This window comes from Gopherus evgoodei, chromosome 2 (assembly GCF_007399415.2).
Source record: "Gopherus evgoodei ecotype Sinaloan lineage chromosome 2, rGopEvg1_v1.p, whole genome shotgun sequence".
NCBI lineage: Eukaryota > Metazoa > Chordata > Testudines > Testudinidae > Gopherus > Gopherus evgoodei.
In genome coordinates, this window is record NC_044323.1 from 197912834 (window position 1) to 197931060 (window position 18227).

The 18227-nt window shown below is 37.1% G+C and overlaps 1 protein-coding gene across 2 annotated transcripts in view; it reads right to left on the reverse strand.

Annotated features, from left to right (window-relative positions):
- The window catches only part of DOK6 (docking protein 6), a 435288-nt gene that overhangs the window by 257914 nt on the left and 159147 nt on the right, over positions 1 to 18227 (reverse strand). For both annotated transcript variants that reach the window (XM_030552667.1, XM_030552666.1), the window contains exon 2: positions 9340 to 9447. In XM_030552667.1, coding sequence (XP_030408527.1) covers positions 9340 to 9447 — 108 coding nt within the window. The remainder of the gene's footprint in view (positions 1 to 9339; positions 9448 to 18227) is intronic.

Sequence of the window (18227 nt, forward strand, 5' to 3'; positions counted from 1 at the left end):
TAATTGTTTTATATGAAAGCACTTGGTGAGACAACTTTCCTTTTCTGTAAACATTTTTTTATCTAACTGCTCTGTCTACCTTACAATGAATTCAAAATAAAATCCCCAATCCTTCGAACAATTCCACACAAGAGTAGATAATGGGACTACACATGTGTGATCATGTGCAACATTCAGGCCTAAATTTGTAAGAGTTCAGTCAGGTCCCTACTCTTCAGTCAGCATGTTAGAATGGTGCTTTCTCAATTACACTGTAGAGGGGAGAAAACAATTGTACTGCTTTAATACACTCTGAGTTGAAGGGGATTTCATTGTGTTAGTTTATATTCTGCCCTTTGATGTACTGAAACTCTATTAACAGCTTTATTACTGCACAGTTCCAATTATATTTTGTAATTTGCTTTTTGGTACACAGAATGCCTGTTCTGAACAATGTTATTCAGATAGCTATATATTTAAAAGGGGGCTGATAATTATTGTAAATTTTACGGTTTGGTGTGCAGAACACTCAGTATATTAAGTTATTCTGCAAACAATTACTCATTTAAATGAGGTTCACTTTAATCAGTTACCATTTCCAAGGCAGCTATCTCCTGACTAATATATATTTTCATCTTCCCACAACCTCCAAATAAAGTTAGTAAAGATGGTTTCTCATCTCACAGGTTAACTACAACATTTTCAAAACACAGGACTAAAGTGCGAGTGAAGATGCAAGTGAGATTTTCAAGAGTGCTTATAATCCATTTTCAATAATAACTTACACCTAGATTTTTAAAAGCATTTAGGCATTGCAATGCTCAGCATTGCAACACCTAAGTGTCATCTACAAAAATAAATTAGACATTTAAGGCTAGATTTTTAAAAGATCTTTAGGTGCCAAATCTCCACTGTAAACAAAATTCTGGTGCTTAAATACATTTGAGAATCTGCCTTTTAAACTCCTAAATCAGTTAGGGGTTGCAGCATTTAGCATGGCAATACCCAATAGCTTTAAAAATCTGGGCCTGAGTCATTACTGAAAAGAGTCAAATCCTAATGAGGAAAAATAAAAGGGTGCAAATTCTGGCAAGTCAATGTAAAAGTATAAGACAGTACAAGAACACTCAGGGAAAAACAAGGTTGTTGCAGAGAAGCTAAATGAATTCTTTGTATTAGTCTTCATTATAGAGGATATGGGGAGATCCCCACATCTGAGTCAATTTTTGTTTAGGGGACAAATCTGAAGAGCTGTCCCAGAATAAAGTATTAATAGAGGACAATTTGGAACAAATTGATAAATTAAACAGTAATAAGTCACCAGGACCAGATGGTATTCACCCAAGAGTTCTGAACTTTGGAACTCAAATATGAAGTTGGAATCATAGAATATCAGGGACCTCAGCTAGTCCAAGCCCCTGCTCAAAGCAGGACTAATCCCCAGGCACATTTTTGCCCCAGATCCCTAAATGTCCCTGTCCAGGATTGAACTCAACTCTAGGCTGAAGAGGCCAAGGTTGAAACCACTGAGCTATCTCTCCCCCTCACCCCAATGCCTAACTGTGGTATGTAACCTATCACTTAAACCAGTCTCTATTCCAGATGACTGAAGGGCAGTTAAAGAAATGGCATTTTTTTAAAGAGACTCCAAAGGCGGATCCTAGCAACTACAGGGTGGCAAGCTTAACTTCAGTTTCAGGGAAACTGGTAAAAACTAAATATCAGAATGATCAGACACATAGATGAACATGGTATATTGCGGAAGAGGCAACATGGCTTTTGTAAAGAGAAATCATGCCTCACTAATATACTGGAATTCTTTGAAGGAGTCAACAAGCATGTGGAGAAGATTGATCCAGTTGATATAGTGTACTTTCACTTTCAGAAAGCTTTTGAAACCCACTGATTGACATTAGCTTAAGAGCCTTCTCACCAAATGCTCTTAAGCAAACAATGAGTCATCGGATAAGAGGGAAGGTCCTCTCATGGATCAGAAACTGCAGATAGGGAAAGGGTCAGAATAAATGGTCATTTTTCACAATGGAAAGAGGTAAATAGTGGGATACCCCAAGGATCTGTACAGAGACCTGTGCTCTTCCACATATTCATACATGAGCCGGAAAAAAGGTTGAATAGAGAAGTGGCAAAATTTGCAGATGATACAAAATTACTCAACATGGTTAAGTCCAAAGCTGACTTGAAAAAGTTACAAAGTGATCAAACAAAAAGGGTGACAAAATGGCAGATGAAATTCAATGCTGATAAATGCAAAGTAATTCATATTGGAAAACAATTCCAACCACACATACAAAATGATAAGAGTTTAAATTAATTGTTAGCACTCAAGAAAGACATCTTGGACGCATTGTGAATAGTTCTCTGCAGTGCAGTGACAGTCAAAAAACTGAACAATGTTATGAACCACTAGGAAAGGGACAGATAATAAAACAGAAAATACCACTATGCCATGATATAAATGCTATGTACTGAATATTGCATGCAGTTCTGGTTGCCCCATCTCAAAAAAGATATGTTAGCATTAGAATAGGTGCAGAGGAGGTCAACAAAAATTATTAGCTTCCATTAGAGGAGAGATTCAAAGACTGGGACTGTTCAGCTTGGAAAAGAGACAACTGAGGGAGGGGGTGATATGATAGAGGTCTATTAAATCATGAATAGTGTGGAGAAAGTGAATAGGGAAATGTTGTTTACTCCTTCACATAAACACAAGAACTAGGGGTCACCCAATGAAATTAATTGGCAGCAAATTTAAAATAAACATAACAAAGTACTTCTTCACATAATGCAGCCAATCTGTGGTTCTCATTGCCACAGGATATTGTGATGGCGAAAAATATAACTGGGTTCAAAAAAGAATTAGATAAGTTCAGGGAAGATAAGCCCATCAATGGCTATTAGCCAAGGTGGTCAGGAATGCAGTCCCATGTTCTGGGAGTCCATACCTCCAACTGTCAGAAGCTATGCCTGAACGAGAGTGGATGGATCACTCAAAATCACCCTGTTCTGTTCATTCCCTCTGAAGCATCTGGCACTAGTCACTGTCAGAAGGCAGGATACTGGGGTAGATGGACCATTGATCTAATCCAGTATGGCCATTCTTATGTTCTTAGGCACTTTTGAAGACTTTACTCAAGATTTGAAGTTTCCACAACCTTAGTAAACTTCAGAGGGACATTTTGAAAACCACAGATGCTTCTGAGTAAGTCTATCAGCCTAAGAATGAAAAGGTTTATGAAAGTAATCATATTAATCTCTCTTTAGAGATATTTGTTTAGGAATTTCAAAAAACAATCAACCACATTTTCAAAAAAAAATGTAGACAACTATCTTTCTATATTTGTGATGCTATTGTTTATGATGTATCAGCATTACAGTAAGAAATCTCTCTTTTGTTAGTGTCCAAAATAATTATTTTGGAGATGAAACTTTATGAAGTTTGGTCAAGATTTACAAAACTGATTAGTGATTAGAAATTGAGACAACTTAAAGGGATTGAATCTGTAGAGGGAAGCTATTTAGTTCTCTTTGAGAATTTGCATTGACAGGTAAAGTGAAAAATGAACTTGGCCAGATGGTATAATTAAGTTCATATATCAAGGTATGGGCTAACAGGATGGCAACTGTAACAAAACCAAACAAGTTAATGATTTGATGGATCCAGAGGTTTTAAGATAAGAAAACATGAGCACTATTTATTAAAACAGTTGAGGAAGACATGTCTAGACTTCAAAATGAAAGAAAATTTTCGGGCTTGGATATGAGCCAAGGTTTTTAGTTAAGGCTGACAATATAGAAAGAGCAAAACCGAGAATTTCCAATCCTTCTTTTGGTGGATATATTTTTAAGCAACTTCCCTCTGAAATTGCAGCCAACCATTGTTATTAATATTCATAATAATCAACAACAATAATAATAATTTCCCAAACTTTTGAGATTCTAAATGAGGCAGACATAACTGCTGATTGGCATCAAACATAAGCAACAACATAATAAAATACTGAAATATTCAGCAATATGCCAGTGAAAATAAATTTGACTTGAATATGAATACATTCCAGATTTTATTAATGAGATCAGTTATTTGGGAAGTATGTTTAGGGAAGATAGTTAAGTCCCAGGCAGACTACAAAGAGCAACAAAAGGATCTCTCAAAATTAGGTGACTGGGCAACAAAATGGCAAATGAAATTCAATGTTGATGAATGCAAACATAATCCCAACTACACATATAAAATGATGGGTTCTCAATTAGCTGTTAACTTTCAAGAAAAAGATTGTGGAGTCATTATGGATAGTTCTCTGAAAACATCCACTCAAAGTAGAGCACCAGTCAAAACAGCGAACAGAATGTTAGGTATCATTAAGAACAAGATTGATAATAAGACAGAAAATATCATATTGACTATATAAATCCATGGTATGCCCACATCTTGAATACTGCATGCAGATGTGGTCATCCCATCTCAAAAAAGATATATTGAAATTGGAAAACATTCCAAAAAGGGCAACAAAAATGATTAGCGGTATGGAACGGCTTTTGAATGAGGAAAGATTAATAAGACTGGGTCTTTTCAGCTTGGAAAAGAGATGACTAAGGGGGGATATGATTGAGGTCTATAAAATCATGACTGGTGTAGAGAAAATAAATAAGGAAGTGCTATTTAATCCTTCTCATAACGCAAGAACTAGGGGTCACTAAATGAAATTAATAGGCAGCAGGTTTAAAACAAACAAAAGGAAGTATTTCTTCACGCAGCACACAGTCAACCTGTGGAACTCTTTCCAGAGAATGTTGCAAAGGCCAGGACTATAATAGGGTTCAAAAAAGAACTAGATAAATTCATGGAGGATTGGTCCATTAATGGCTATTAGCATGGATGGGCAGGGATGGTGTCCTTAGCCTCTGTTTGCCAGAAGCTGGGAATGAGCAACAGGGAATAGATCATTTGATGATTGCCTGTTCTGTTCTTTCCATCTGGGGCACCTGGCATTGGCCACTGTTCGAAAACAGGATACTGGGCTAGATGGACCTCACCCAGTATGGCTGTTCTTATGTTCTAAAAAGGATGATGGACAAAGGATAGGTAACGTGCAAATAGAAAGAGCCTAAAAATGGAGGCCTAAAATTCACATCTTAAAACAAACAAACAAAAAAATCACTCAATTTTCACAAATAAATGTTCAAATTACATCATCTGAGGATAGTACCAATTGTCAAGGGATGACTGCAAGAAAAATGCCTTAGGGAATTTAAATTTGTCAGGGAACAACTTGTTCTGAAATACTTTGATATTAACAAAGAGCCTAAAATCAGTGCAAGGTCACCTGGATTGGGAACTGTTGTTCTCCAAGACAACTGTCCAGTGGCGAATAGATCCTAAGCACTGATTTAAACACAACAGAAGTATGCTCAGATTAAAAACAAATGCTGACAATGTTGTGCATTGTTGGGAGCTGTTTCATAAATATATTAATAGGAAGAAATCAGCTGAGGGAAGACATGCCATAAACCACTAGAAACCATATTAAAGACACCACTGTTCTAAGTACCACCTAAAATTCAGGAAGTGATCAAGAAATTGCAAAAGCTTCCTTAATTGTGAAACATAGGCTTAGTAAGGAGCTCTTTATGCCAGTATGATTTAAAGAACAACTATAAATAGTGACAGCAAGAAACTGCAGGAAAAAGACACTGAAAAAAATATAATTCATGTGCTACTTGTTTTGAAAAAGTTTGGTAAGACCAGCTGTAAAATTACAAAATGACCTGTTTTTACAAGAGATTGAGAGATTAAACCTAGACAGATGACAGACAGGAAAAACCACCACCATCACCATCACCAGTTATTAAGCACAAAAGCAAATTGGGACTACAGATGAAATTTCTGCACAAAGGACACTGTGTCATAATACAATACAGCATGAGTTATGAAATGCTAAGCATAATCAACAATGCACATGTGAGTACTGAGAAATATAAGAACAGAGTCTAAAATGTTGCAATCTGGACAGTTGTGCATGCTGCCATCAAAGATAAGATATCTGTGGGTGAAATATGCACTCAGTAAAGGAATCAGAATGCAAAATAACCTGTGAAATTACATGATATTCCCAATTGCCCTTGGTCTGCAGTTGGTGCAGATCTATTTGAATTAAATGGGAAAGATTACCATTGAGTAGCAGACCATTCTATTTTTTCTTGAAATTGAGTAGTTGCACAACATGTTGCATTTCATAATTTTTTCCTGCTGGGTTTCTAGACGAGTTAATAACAAATACTGACATTAAATTTGTGAGATTCGCTTTATCCTTTTTATATATACACATCAGTTCAAGCACATCACCTCAAGCCCTTACTAAACAATCAAAATGAGTTAGCAGAAGTTTGTCCAAATAGTAAAAATTCAAAAGGATCCATATTTAGCATTGTTAGACTGCTACAGTGCAACTGACAATACTTTATTAAAATCTCAAGTGTAGAGACAAAGAAAAAAACCTTATGGTTAACATCTTAATTCTTGAGCCAAAGACAATTAATTGTGTATTAGCTACAAAAGAATTATGTGCCAAGAAACTAGAACTGAAGAAATACCAAAACAAGAATAGAGCACCTAGCAAATGGGATCCTGGTCTAACAAGGACTTCTGCACACTATGGCAATACAAATAATAAATAAGAATACTAAAACAATTATCACAACTGCAGGGAGAGCGATAAACTCAGACCGAAAATGACTGGTAATCTGTAAAAGTAATATCTATACCAGTCACACCAAGATCAAAACCATTCCAAGGAGACAGTCTGACCCAAGGAACAGAAGATGTCTAAACAAATCCAAGAAAAAAAGAAACCATGTTGTCCCACTCGACTACTTGCCACTGAGCTATTCTTAATGAGATGCTAGTGCCTCATGGAAGCTTTCTGAAATGTTGTTATGGATAAGAAGTAAACTCTCTAACTCCTGACTGCTTGTGGTGTGTAATGATTTCATGACAATTTTTATAAAGTGGGGATGTCACCCTGGTGACCTGATTAAATTTTTCCTTAGATAATTATATTCTACATGCCTAAAATTCCACCACTCATGGAAACAGGACAAGGTATTATTCTCCACATCCTGTCCTACAGGACTATACTATTTTGATGCACTGTTAAATGGTTGCCCAATTAGATAATTGTTTCTTCTATAAAATATATGGCTGAAAAATCAGCTTCAAAAGTTCTTTTGGAGCTGTTTGGATGAAAGGTACTATCTAAATATTAGTCATTTGTATCTGTTTTTTTTAAATGTTATCCTGCTTTCTTTATTAACAAAGACATTTTCAAGTAAAAGAGATCTTTGCTTCTGAAGAGTTTGTCTACTCCTACTCCTTATTTCCCTATCTGGAGATGTAATTTTATTGTGACATCACAACTGTTTTCTATGCAAGTCATTCTTGATGTCAGTTGTGAGCCATTTGTGAATATTTGATGGAAATAAATGGAATCTAGAGTACATAAAGGGATATAGAGGAATCACGTTAGTGCAGTAAAATGAACAACAGTGGACATAATTGTCTCTGATTAATGAAGGGCTAGTAATGTCATTTTTAGATATCAAAAACTACAACGTTACTGAAAGAGAATTTAAATAGGCAATAATAGCAGCCCATGTGTATGCTCTATATCTCCAATTCAAACTGTGCCACTTGTATTTTAAAGAGGAGGAGGACTGTTTTTGCTTGGTGGGGACTTGATACATCTAAGAATGAGAATACTAGACCAGTGACTTGCAAATTCCTTACACAGCTCTGATCATAACCAACAACATCATTGTTATACGAGTATTGGGCCTCTCATTAACAAAGACTTCCACTAATGCCAAACTATTCGTGTGTTGGGGAGAGGAGGAGGGGATGGTGAACAAATATCCACCAGGAAATAGTGGGTGACCCACCTGATCTGTTTCCCTTGTGACAGGTGCCAAAAGGTGGACCCAGTTCATCAGAACTGAAATGTGAATTTGTCCTTCTGTGATGGAAAGCACAAGACTGGGATCTCAGGAGATCTGGATTTTTTACTCCTGAGTCCTTCATGGTCTCAATGTACAACCTTGGGTAAGTTACCTCTGTGCTTCAGTTTGACCAACTGTGAGCTAATGAGGTAATGTCTAACTGTGAGGTAATGTCTAGTTCAGGGGTAGGCAACCTATGGCACACGTGCCGAAGGCGGCACGCGAGCTGATTTTCAGTGGCACTCACACTGCCCGGGTCCTGGCCACCAGTCCGGGGGGCTCTGCATTTTAATTTAATTTTAAATGAAACTTCTTAAACATTTTATAAACCTTATTTACTTTACATACAACAATAGTTTAGTTATATATTACAGATTTATAGAAAGAGACCTTCTAAAAACATTAAAATGTATTATTGGTATGCAAAACCTTATATGAGAGTGAATAAATGAAGACTCAGCACACCACTCCTGAAAGGTTGCCAACCTCTGGTCTAACTTATAGAGCTGTTGTGAGATTAAATCCAAATGTTTTATCCTGCCCTTTGAGATCCCTGGATGGAGGATGGTTATAGAAATGTGGATTAGTCTAGACAGTATTTGGTCCTGCCACGAGGGAAGGGAACTGGACTTGATGACCCCTCGATGTCCCTTCCTAGAATCTATGAATCTATAAATGCAAGGCATTATGTCATTTTATTATTACATCACTGCTGCACCACTTGGTGAGTTAATGACAGCCTCTGGAGTGAAAGGAAAGGAAAGCCCTTTCTCAAATATCTTAGGTTCCTCCACAGAACTGATTGTAACAAATAGAGAGCAATAAGGAGCTCATTCAATCTAGACTGCCAATTTAGTAATAATGCTGATTTTTTCTCACAAAAATAAAATAAAAAAAAATCCCCACTGTGACATACCCTGTAAACTTTGCAATCATCTATAAAAATTATGTTTAATATTTCAACAGTGTTGATCTCACTAGAACTTACAACTGGTATATTTAGCATCTTCTGAAACTGGCTTGATGTTTAATTTATAATTGTTGAACATAATTTGACATAAACACCCTTGTACAAAACTTTAGTAAATTCAGTGTCATGTTTTCAAGGCAAACATTAATGCAGAGATCAGATATTTATATCAAAGAGAATAAACTTATTTTGCCTATCTGGACAGAAACATAAAGGCCTGATTTTTCAACATTGACATCAATAGGAATTTTACGATTGACTTCAGTGATCTCAGGATGACATCATTCAGCTTGGTCATGCTATCTTCTTCCAGAGTTTACATTTCAGAAGCACCTTATGCCCAAGTAGATGTGCACTTGTGGGACCACATGACATACCTTATGAAAATTTCTGAAATACGCCGCTTTTTCATCTGGAAATTTTTCTAGCCTTCTGGGTCCTTTACTGGAAGCCTTCTTGAAAACCAACCAGCATCTCCTGAAAATCTGCAAACAAAATGAAGGAACTCTATTATTCTCTCTTTCTTATGTAAGCTCATTAACATTAGAGTCCTAAATTATATGGTTCAGCTGATCCATGGGAAGAAATTCCCATAAAACAGTCCTCAGTTTGAAGACATTAAGAGTACCCTTACTGGGTTAGACAACTGGTCTACCTAGCCCAGCATCCCGTCTTCTGACAGTGGCTCATGCCAGATGCTTCAGAGGGAATGAACAGAACAGGGCAATTTTGAGTGATCCATCCCCTCTCATTCAGGCCAAGCTTCTGACAGTTTGGAGGTTTATGGACTCCAAGACCATGGGATTGCATTCCTGACCACTTTGGCTAACAGTCATTAATGGACTTATCTTCCCTGAATTTATCTAATTGTTTTTTAACTCAGTTATACTTTTCGTCGTCACAATATTGTATGATAACGAGAACCACAGATTGGCTGCATTATGTGAAGAAGTACTTTGTTATGTTTATTTTAAATTTGCTGCCAATCAATTTCATTGGGTGACCCCTAGTTCTTGTGTTTATGTGAAGGGGTAAACAACATTTCCTTATTCACTTTCTCCACACTATTAATGATTTAATAGACCTCTATCATATTACTCCCTCCCTCAGTTGTCTCTTTTCCAAGGTGAATTGTCCCAGTCTTTGAATCTCTCCTATGATGGAAGCTAATAATTTTTATTGACCTCCTCTCCATCTATTCTAATGCTTATGTATCTTTTTTGAGATGTGGCAACCAGAACTGCAAGCAGTATTCAGTACAATGCATTTATATTGTGGCATTATGGTATTATTCTGACCCTTTCCCCTAGCTCCAGTTACTGATCCATGAAAGGACTTTCCCTCTTATCACATGACTTCTTATTCTGATTAAGAGCCTATGGTGAGGAACCTTATCTAAGACTTTCTGAAAGTACAATACACTATATCAACTGGATCACCCTTTTCCACATTCTTGTTTACTCCCTCAAAGAATTTCAGTAGGGAAGCATGATTTCATTTTACAAAAGCCACGCTGACCCTTCCTCAACATACCGTGTTCATCTAAGTGTCTGATCATTCTGATCTTTACTATAGTTTCTACCATTTTGCCTGGTACTAAAGTTAGGCTTACAGGCCTGTAATTGCTAGGATTGCCTTTGGAGCCTTTTATAAAAATTGGTGTTGCATTAGCTACCCTCCAGTCATCTGTAACAGAGACTGATTTAAGCAATAGGTTACAAACCACAGTTAGTAGTTCTGCAGTTTCATATCTGAGTTCCTTCAGAACTCTGGGTAAATACAGTCCGGTCCTGATGTCTTATTGATATTTAATTTATCAATCTGTTCCAAATTGTCCTCTATTAATACTTTAATCTGGGACAGTTATTCAGATTTGTCACCTAAAAAGAGTGGCTCAGCTGTGGGGCTCTCTCCAATATCTTCTGGAATGAAGACTGATGCAAAGAATTCATTTAGCTTCTCTGCAATTATCTTGTTTTCCTCGTGTGCTCCTTTAGCACCCAAATTGTCCAGTGGCCCAACTGACTCTTTGGCAGGGTTACTGTTTCTGATGTACGTAAGAAAATTGCTGTTAGAATTTGAAGAGCAAGTAGATAAGGACATAGACACTTCCTTAGCCTGTGTTACTATATTGTTACACTTAACTTGCCAGAGTTTATGCTCCTTTCCATTTTCCTCACTAAGATTTTACTTCCAATTTTGAAAGGGTCCCTATTTACTACTAACAGCCTTTTTACTCTGCTGCTTAGCCACTGTGGCATGTTTTTGGTACTCTGTTTCATTTTTTTGTTTTTTATTTGGGGTATATATTTATAGGCACTCATCCCTGGTGACTAGAAGGCTGTGTCCGATCCTGCTAGGGTCCAAGCATTGTAGTCAATGAGAGTGGAGAATCTTCAATAACTCTCAAGAGAGCCTTGATACATAGCAGGATTGGACCCTTCCTGTATCCTCATTTACAAGTATAAATGAGAGAGTCCTATTTTGTTAAACACATACCCATGCCCATTCAAATACAGTATAGGGATAGGAGCCACCACTGTGGGGTGAGGGAGGGTCAGGCTTGATGCCCAAACCCTTCAGCCATCCAGGGCCTCCCCTCCCACATAAACCAGGATTAAGGCTGCAGTGCCCAGGAGGAGGGTGCTGCTGTGGGTGATCAGCACCTCCTCAGCAGTTTAGCGTACCCATCGAATCAGGAGGCCACCTCCATCTCTGTTTTAAATAGATCTAAAGTGAAATCCTGGCTCCACTGAAGTCAATGGCAAAATTGCCATTAACTTCACCATAACCAAGATTTAACCCCCAGTATTTAAAAGTGTATATAAAAATCCTTGATACCTAAGGGTATAAAGAACTATGTAGGTGCTAAGTATTAGAAAAAAATTTTTTACAGTATTTTGGTATTTCTGTTTCCAGACAAAACATAGACCAGTAATGCAACTTCTGAACTTCAAAAAACCTTCAGACTAGGTTATGAATGAAACTCAAATCAGTATTTTTTTTCTGTTCTATTTAAGAGGCAAACACAATATGCAAAAATAAAAAAGTAATATTGCCAAGGACTTGTAATTTAATTATTTTTATAGCTTTCCAAAACATTTCCATTGTTATTATGATTACTTATTTCTATTATCAGTCTAGATCAGGACCTCAAGGTGCTGGACACTGAGCAAGTACACAGTAAAAGGCAGCCCTCGCCCCAAAGAGCTGACAATTTTTGGGCATATCTCCACTTGGACTATCAGGAAAATTGATCCAAATTAACTAAAGATGGAATTTAAAGTGGATTACTTAAACCCCTGTGGCCTTCATTTAGTTAATTCACTTCCAAAGTGAATTAAACTAAACCGAATTAAGGCTACTTTAATTCTCAATGAGAGTGTCCACACAGTTTAACTAATCCACTTTAAATTCACATTTTTAATTAATTTGGATTAATTTTCCTGATTTTGCCCTCCACCCTTCACCTCTTCCCCTCTACCCCACAGACAAACCATGAGTTTATGACAAGATATAACAGGCAAATGAATGAGAGAAAGGAAGGGGAGGGGAAGTCAGGATAAGAGCTATAAATTTATGTAATTTTGCCACTGACTGACTGTGTGAACAATGTCTAGGTAGAGTACATATTTTCAAGGTTTTTAAAATATTTTTCCCTTATATTTTCTAGAGCTTCACTCTATTTCATAGTTAGATTTTAATTTCCTAAATTTATAGAAGCCAAATGCAAATACCTAAATTGAATTAGCCCTTTATTATGGGCCAAGTTTTGCAGGTCCTGGGATGCAAGTAAAGCAATGAGGAAACAGAAAAAAAAAAAGTACTCATTTGTTCAACAAGACCCTTGAGTATTTACAAACTAATATACATATATATATCTTACAAATTTATATTGTGTATCCTGGGCATCAGTGACTCTGAAATGGATGTGGGAATCATGGTGCAAAGCTGTGGCCAAAAGGGCTAACACGATTCTTTGATGTATAAACAAGGGAATATCAAGGAGGAGTAGGGAAGTTATATTAACTCTGAATTTGGCATTGGTGCAACTGATAGCAGGTGGATCTAACAGTAAATTGCCCTGAATGCAGACACTATCAGGCACGTGTGGAGTTTGCTGTAGAAGCAATTGTAGAGGCTATTCAAAATGATCTCAGTGTAAGAATCAAGTTTAAATTAATATACTGTAGTAAAACCATGGCAATGGGATGCAATCAATATCTCAGATGAATGCTAGACATGCAATAAATCAAATGTTCTCTTTTAAAAAACCTCTCATAGTACTTCAGTGTCACTTTGTGTTTAGTTAAGAAAACATTAAGGCAAAAGAAGAAATTATTGGCTCTTCAGGAATTGGTTTGCAAGTATATTTCTTATCACAGGACAAGAGAGGTTGCTGGTTCTTCTGTTCAGGTTTGGAAAGTGACAACTGCACTTCTGAAAGTGGGAATGCGATCTAACCTATGAGGAAAGCAACGTACCATCATATCCCCTCATATAATGTAGTGTAATATCATTTCTTCATGTACCCTCTTCATTAGACAGTAATTCCTGAAATGATGTGTCAGCAGTGGATGTGTTCACTGAAACAGTAACATCACCTCTGCAAGTTCAATCTCCCGGTAATAATGTTACAACATGGCAAATCTCCACATATGCAAGTTAGAGTGGATACACAGAGAAATAGAATATTTTTCCCCTTCACATCACTGAGTGCAACTGTGCTGTGCTCTCTGATGCTTTTTTGCTCTCGTGTTTGCTCACCAAACATGCCTGATTTCCAGTGCTTAAATTTCTGGTTTAGCAAGAACTTGCTCGTTATATCTTGCTCCTTTGGTAATGAGAATCTTATCAGTGCGGTCTCGCAGGGATGTGAGTCTTCTCAGGTTCTGCCTATATGCTTTTTCAATCCATCCCACCTCTTTTAAAGTCAGTCTTTTCTCCAAGATTCTTTACACCCTGTAATGGTAAAATGGGCAACTGTCTCTTCCACTTTAGGGTTGGCATAAAACTTCCCATTTTGATGATCTACCCTTAAAGATTAATGGGATCAGTGCTCTGACAGATGGGTCTGAAGGAGAATACAGTTCAACCTACAGAAAACAAGCATCATATGTTCTATATTTTCAATACAGTGGATTTTAAACATACTCTCAATTAGTTTTGTCCTTTGTGGATACTTTACAGGTGACCTCAAACTGAGATAGAGGAAACAAAAAAGATGAAAGCAAGAGCAGTAGCAGTAGAGTGTGCTGACTATGACAAAATATTTTTCCTGTCTTATGCCATGGTTATGTGGGATAGGATCCAAAGCATCAGCTATATCCTGCACAGCAGAAGTGTTCCAGATGGTTAATTTGGCTGGCCTCCAATTAAATAAAGAGTAAAAATTTCCCTCACTGTGAGGAATTTGCATTACTTTGTAGATGAAAATCACCGGAAGCTAGTCCAGGTTGTCTGCCACTGTGGGGAAAAAAGCAGAGTTTCACATCTTCTTTGCTTGAATTTCAGACTGTGTTACTTGCTGAGCTTTTGTAGATGCTGCAGAAGCTTTGCACTACAACTTGTGAGCTAAATTGGTGAAGTTCAGCAAAAAGTCTTTGGGACCCTATTAATGAAGACGGCCAATACTGCCATTCAAAAGATCTCAGTGACAACTATCTTTAAGAGAGACATGGTGGGTAAGATAATATCTTGTATTGGACCAATTTCTGTTAGTGAAAGATACAAGCTTTTGAGCTACAGGGAGGTCTTCTTCAAGTCTGAGAAAGGTACTCAGTGTCATAGCTAAATACAAGATGGAATAGATTGTTTTGTATATGTAGTTAATATATACTGTAAAAGACCATTCAAGATGAAGTGAACAGTTAACACTTCTGCAGTGATGACAGAAAAGGGTGGCTAGCGGGTTAGAGATTGTTGTACTAAGCCACAAATCTAGTGTCTTTATTGATCCATGTTTTTTTAGTGTCTAGCAAACTTATGAATTTAAGCTTCCAGCCTCATCTTTTGAATGTGTTGTGCAGGTTTCATTTTAGGATGAGGACTGAGAGGTCAAATATAAAGTGATCATTTTGTGAAAAGTGTTTACCCACAGATAATACGGTGTTTTTGTCTTATTTTTCTATGTGAGTTAATTTGAGAGCATAGGGATTGTCTGGTTTCACTCAAAACACTGCAAACAATTATCTTTAAGGAAACCCTCATTAGGCCTCTGCATGAGGTTAGGCCCTGGGATGCTTTAAATACATTCACTGGAGCAGACTTCAGAAGCCAGAGTAAGTGATGCTTCATATAGAAGGATTCTACTGTAAATGTAGTAGATCCACCTCCCAGCAAAGCAGTAGCTAGGTCGATGAAAGGATTCTTCCATAGACCTAACACTGTCTACATGGGACTTAGGTCAGCTTAACATCATTTCTCAGGGGTGTGGATTTTTCACATCTCTAAGCAACATAGCTAAGTCAATCTAATTTTCTAGTGTAGACCAGCCCTTACGCTCCTTTGGCTTACTATTTGTTCATGGGTAGCTTAAGGTGTTGATTTTGACCTACAGTGTTCTAAATGGTTTGAAATCTGGATACTGGAGTGATCACCTCAATTTGTGTGATACCTTCACATTTGTGATCAGTGGAAACTAGTAGTCCTCATGTTTAAAAGGGAGATGGCTGGTGGCATATTTCATGTGTGGGTCCTTGACTGTGGAAATGATTCCACCTTGATCTGCCATTTCCTGAATATATTCGCTATCAAGAATATTTGTTGACATTTACCTTTGCTCTTTTGCAACTGTTTAGAAATGGGAAGAGGCATTGGAATAATGCAAATGCTGGATGAGGATGCTTAATTCATAGGTTATTTTTATGGAAGGAGCAGACATGATGGAGCACATCTATATATTTGAAGTTTTATACTTTCTGGACCAGGTTCTAAGAAAATACATTCAGAGCTGGAGTAAATGTGTGCAATTCCATTTACTTCAACAGAGTTTCCTCCATTTGCACCAGAAGAATTCAGGCCTAAAATTTGTAAAAGCATTAGCGGTATGGGTAGATAAACATGAATGAATAAAAATAATATGTGCAGTAGCACAGAGATTAATGCATAACAAGTGAATGCTTTCTTTACTTAAGACACCTTATTGTCATGCAGAAGCCCACTTAATCATTCAGGAAAATTTGGATATTCTTTTATCCCTGGCTTAGTTTTAGATATCATTGGCTAGTAATCAAAACTTTTGAAATTCTGTGGGAGTTCACAACTAATGCTGGTAGCAATAGTGAAAGAGATCAGTGTCATGTTTAACAATATGGGAAATATAATTGCATGCGATTTTGCCTATATCATATTTAGTGTTACCTGTAAGAATATATGTCCCTGCTTTTAGCATAGGTGGCTTTCTCCTCAGTGTGCTGGCTTGTCTGGATCCCATTCTTAATGTCAAACTCTCTCCATGTATTGTACAGGGAGCTTGGGTAACTAGTGCTGGGCTTGGGATTCCACTAAGTGACAGGGTGTCTAAACACTAGGCACTGTGATGTTTGAAATACCTCTTTTGAATCTAGCCCCCAATGCCTAGGGAAAATGCCAAAAGTAGTTTAGATTGTAGGTAAACATAGACAAACTCAAAACACTGCACTAACATGCTCTATGCCTAACTGCATATTATAGTTTTTCCATGTGGAAATTCCAGAGGGGTTAGCAGCTTGACGCAAAATGCTTTTTAAGCACATGACACTCTCTTCCTCCTCCTATTTGGTATCATAATTACAAGGGCCATCATAGGCTTTCCAATGCAATTCTCAAACGATCGGCACTGAAGCATGGAAATATGCATGGTTCCTTCTAGGTGACAGCAGAGTATTTTTTAAATAATGCCCTTTTCTTCTCAGATTCATTTGATTTTCATTCAGACAGTCAAATCTAATCCGAGTATCCCCCCAGTCAGGTTCCCTCATCACTTTATGCTGTGCAGCTATGCAAAGCACACTTGTGCTAAGCAAAGAATTATTTCTGCAACCTTCACTAACACAGTGTAGTACTTCTCTGGATGAGTAAGTACTACTCAATGTGTGTAAGGGTGGCAGAATCAGTTGTCAAAAGAGGAACTTCTATTAGTGAAGAGGGACACAAAACAGTTCATCTAATAGCAAAAGAAATTGATTGTTCCAAATATTTAAGTAACTTTATTCCCCAACACAATTTTTTTAAAAAACTTTGCAGAAAGAAGCACCACTCCATAGTACTCCTCTCAACTGTCTTTCTGGTCATCTACAGGTGTTCTTTAAAAGTTCTTTACATAATAAGAAAGAGACATTAAGCATCATTAACTGAGCAGAAAAAGGATTGAGAACTGCTCTATTGCTCCCATCTGTTTCATACAGCAACTTCACAGCTTGTTTTACTGTCTTCTTGATACTTACTTTATGTTCATTGAAGGCTGTTGACTTGAATAATACATGCAAGTTTTTGTCTAGCCAGTGACTGAATCACTTTTATTCATGTTGATGTAAGCTCTGTGGTTTCATCAATACCAAGGTTATACATAAAGTCAAATAAAAAGATGCTAGGGGAAAATAACAGCACAACTTTGGCCCCTATTAAAATCCATATAGTAGATAAATTTTCTGGAAGGTACAAGGTGGAAAAATATGTTGTCTGCTAAAAATAATACACGATGATAGCAAGCTATACATGAGAACTATGTGGATTTTGCAGCTATATATTCTCTTTTTACTTTTTATGAAGTTTGTGAGTGCTTCTGCACTCATTTACAAAGCTACTGAGCCAGAAATGACTTGAATTAATGTCAGTTCATATCTTCAGTAATAACTAATAATGAAACTCTGAAAGTATTTTAAACACCCAACACATTTTTACAGGCATCCATTCATTGACATAAGTCCCTGAGCAAGTATCTACTATGTAAGAGAATATTCTCACAAAATAACCACCCACTTATCACTTTATTTCAAGGAGGTGATTGAAAAGATTTTTAAATCTCTCCTTTGCTAGTAAGTTTACACATTAAGAATTCTTTTTGACAACACTTAAAAGAATCTCTCTGATAGATATCATCTGATTCTTAAGGCTATGTCTACACTACAGCTTATATTGGCAGAATTTATGTTGCTCAAGGGTGTGAATATCCAACATCCCCGAGTGACATAAGTTACACCATCATAAGCACCACTGTGGACAGCACTTTGTTGGCAGGAGAACTTCTTCTGCTGACATAGCTTCTGCCGCTTGTGGAGGTGGT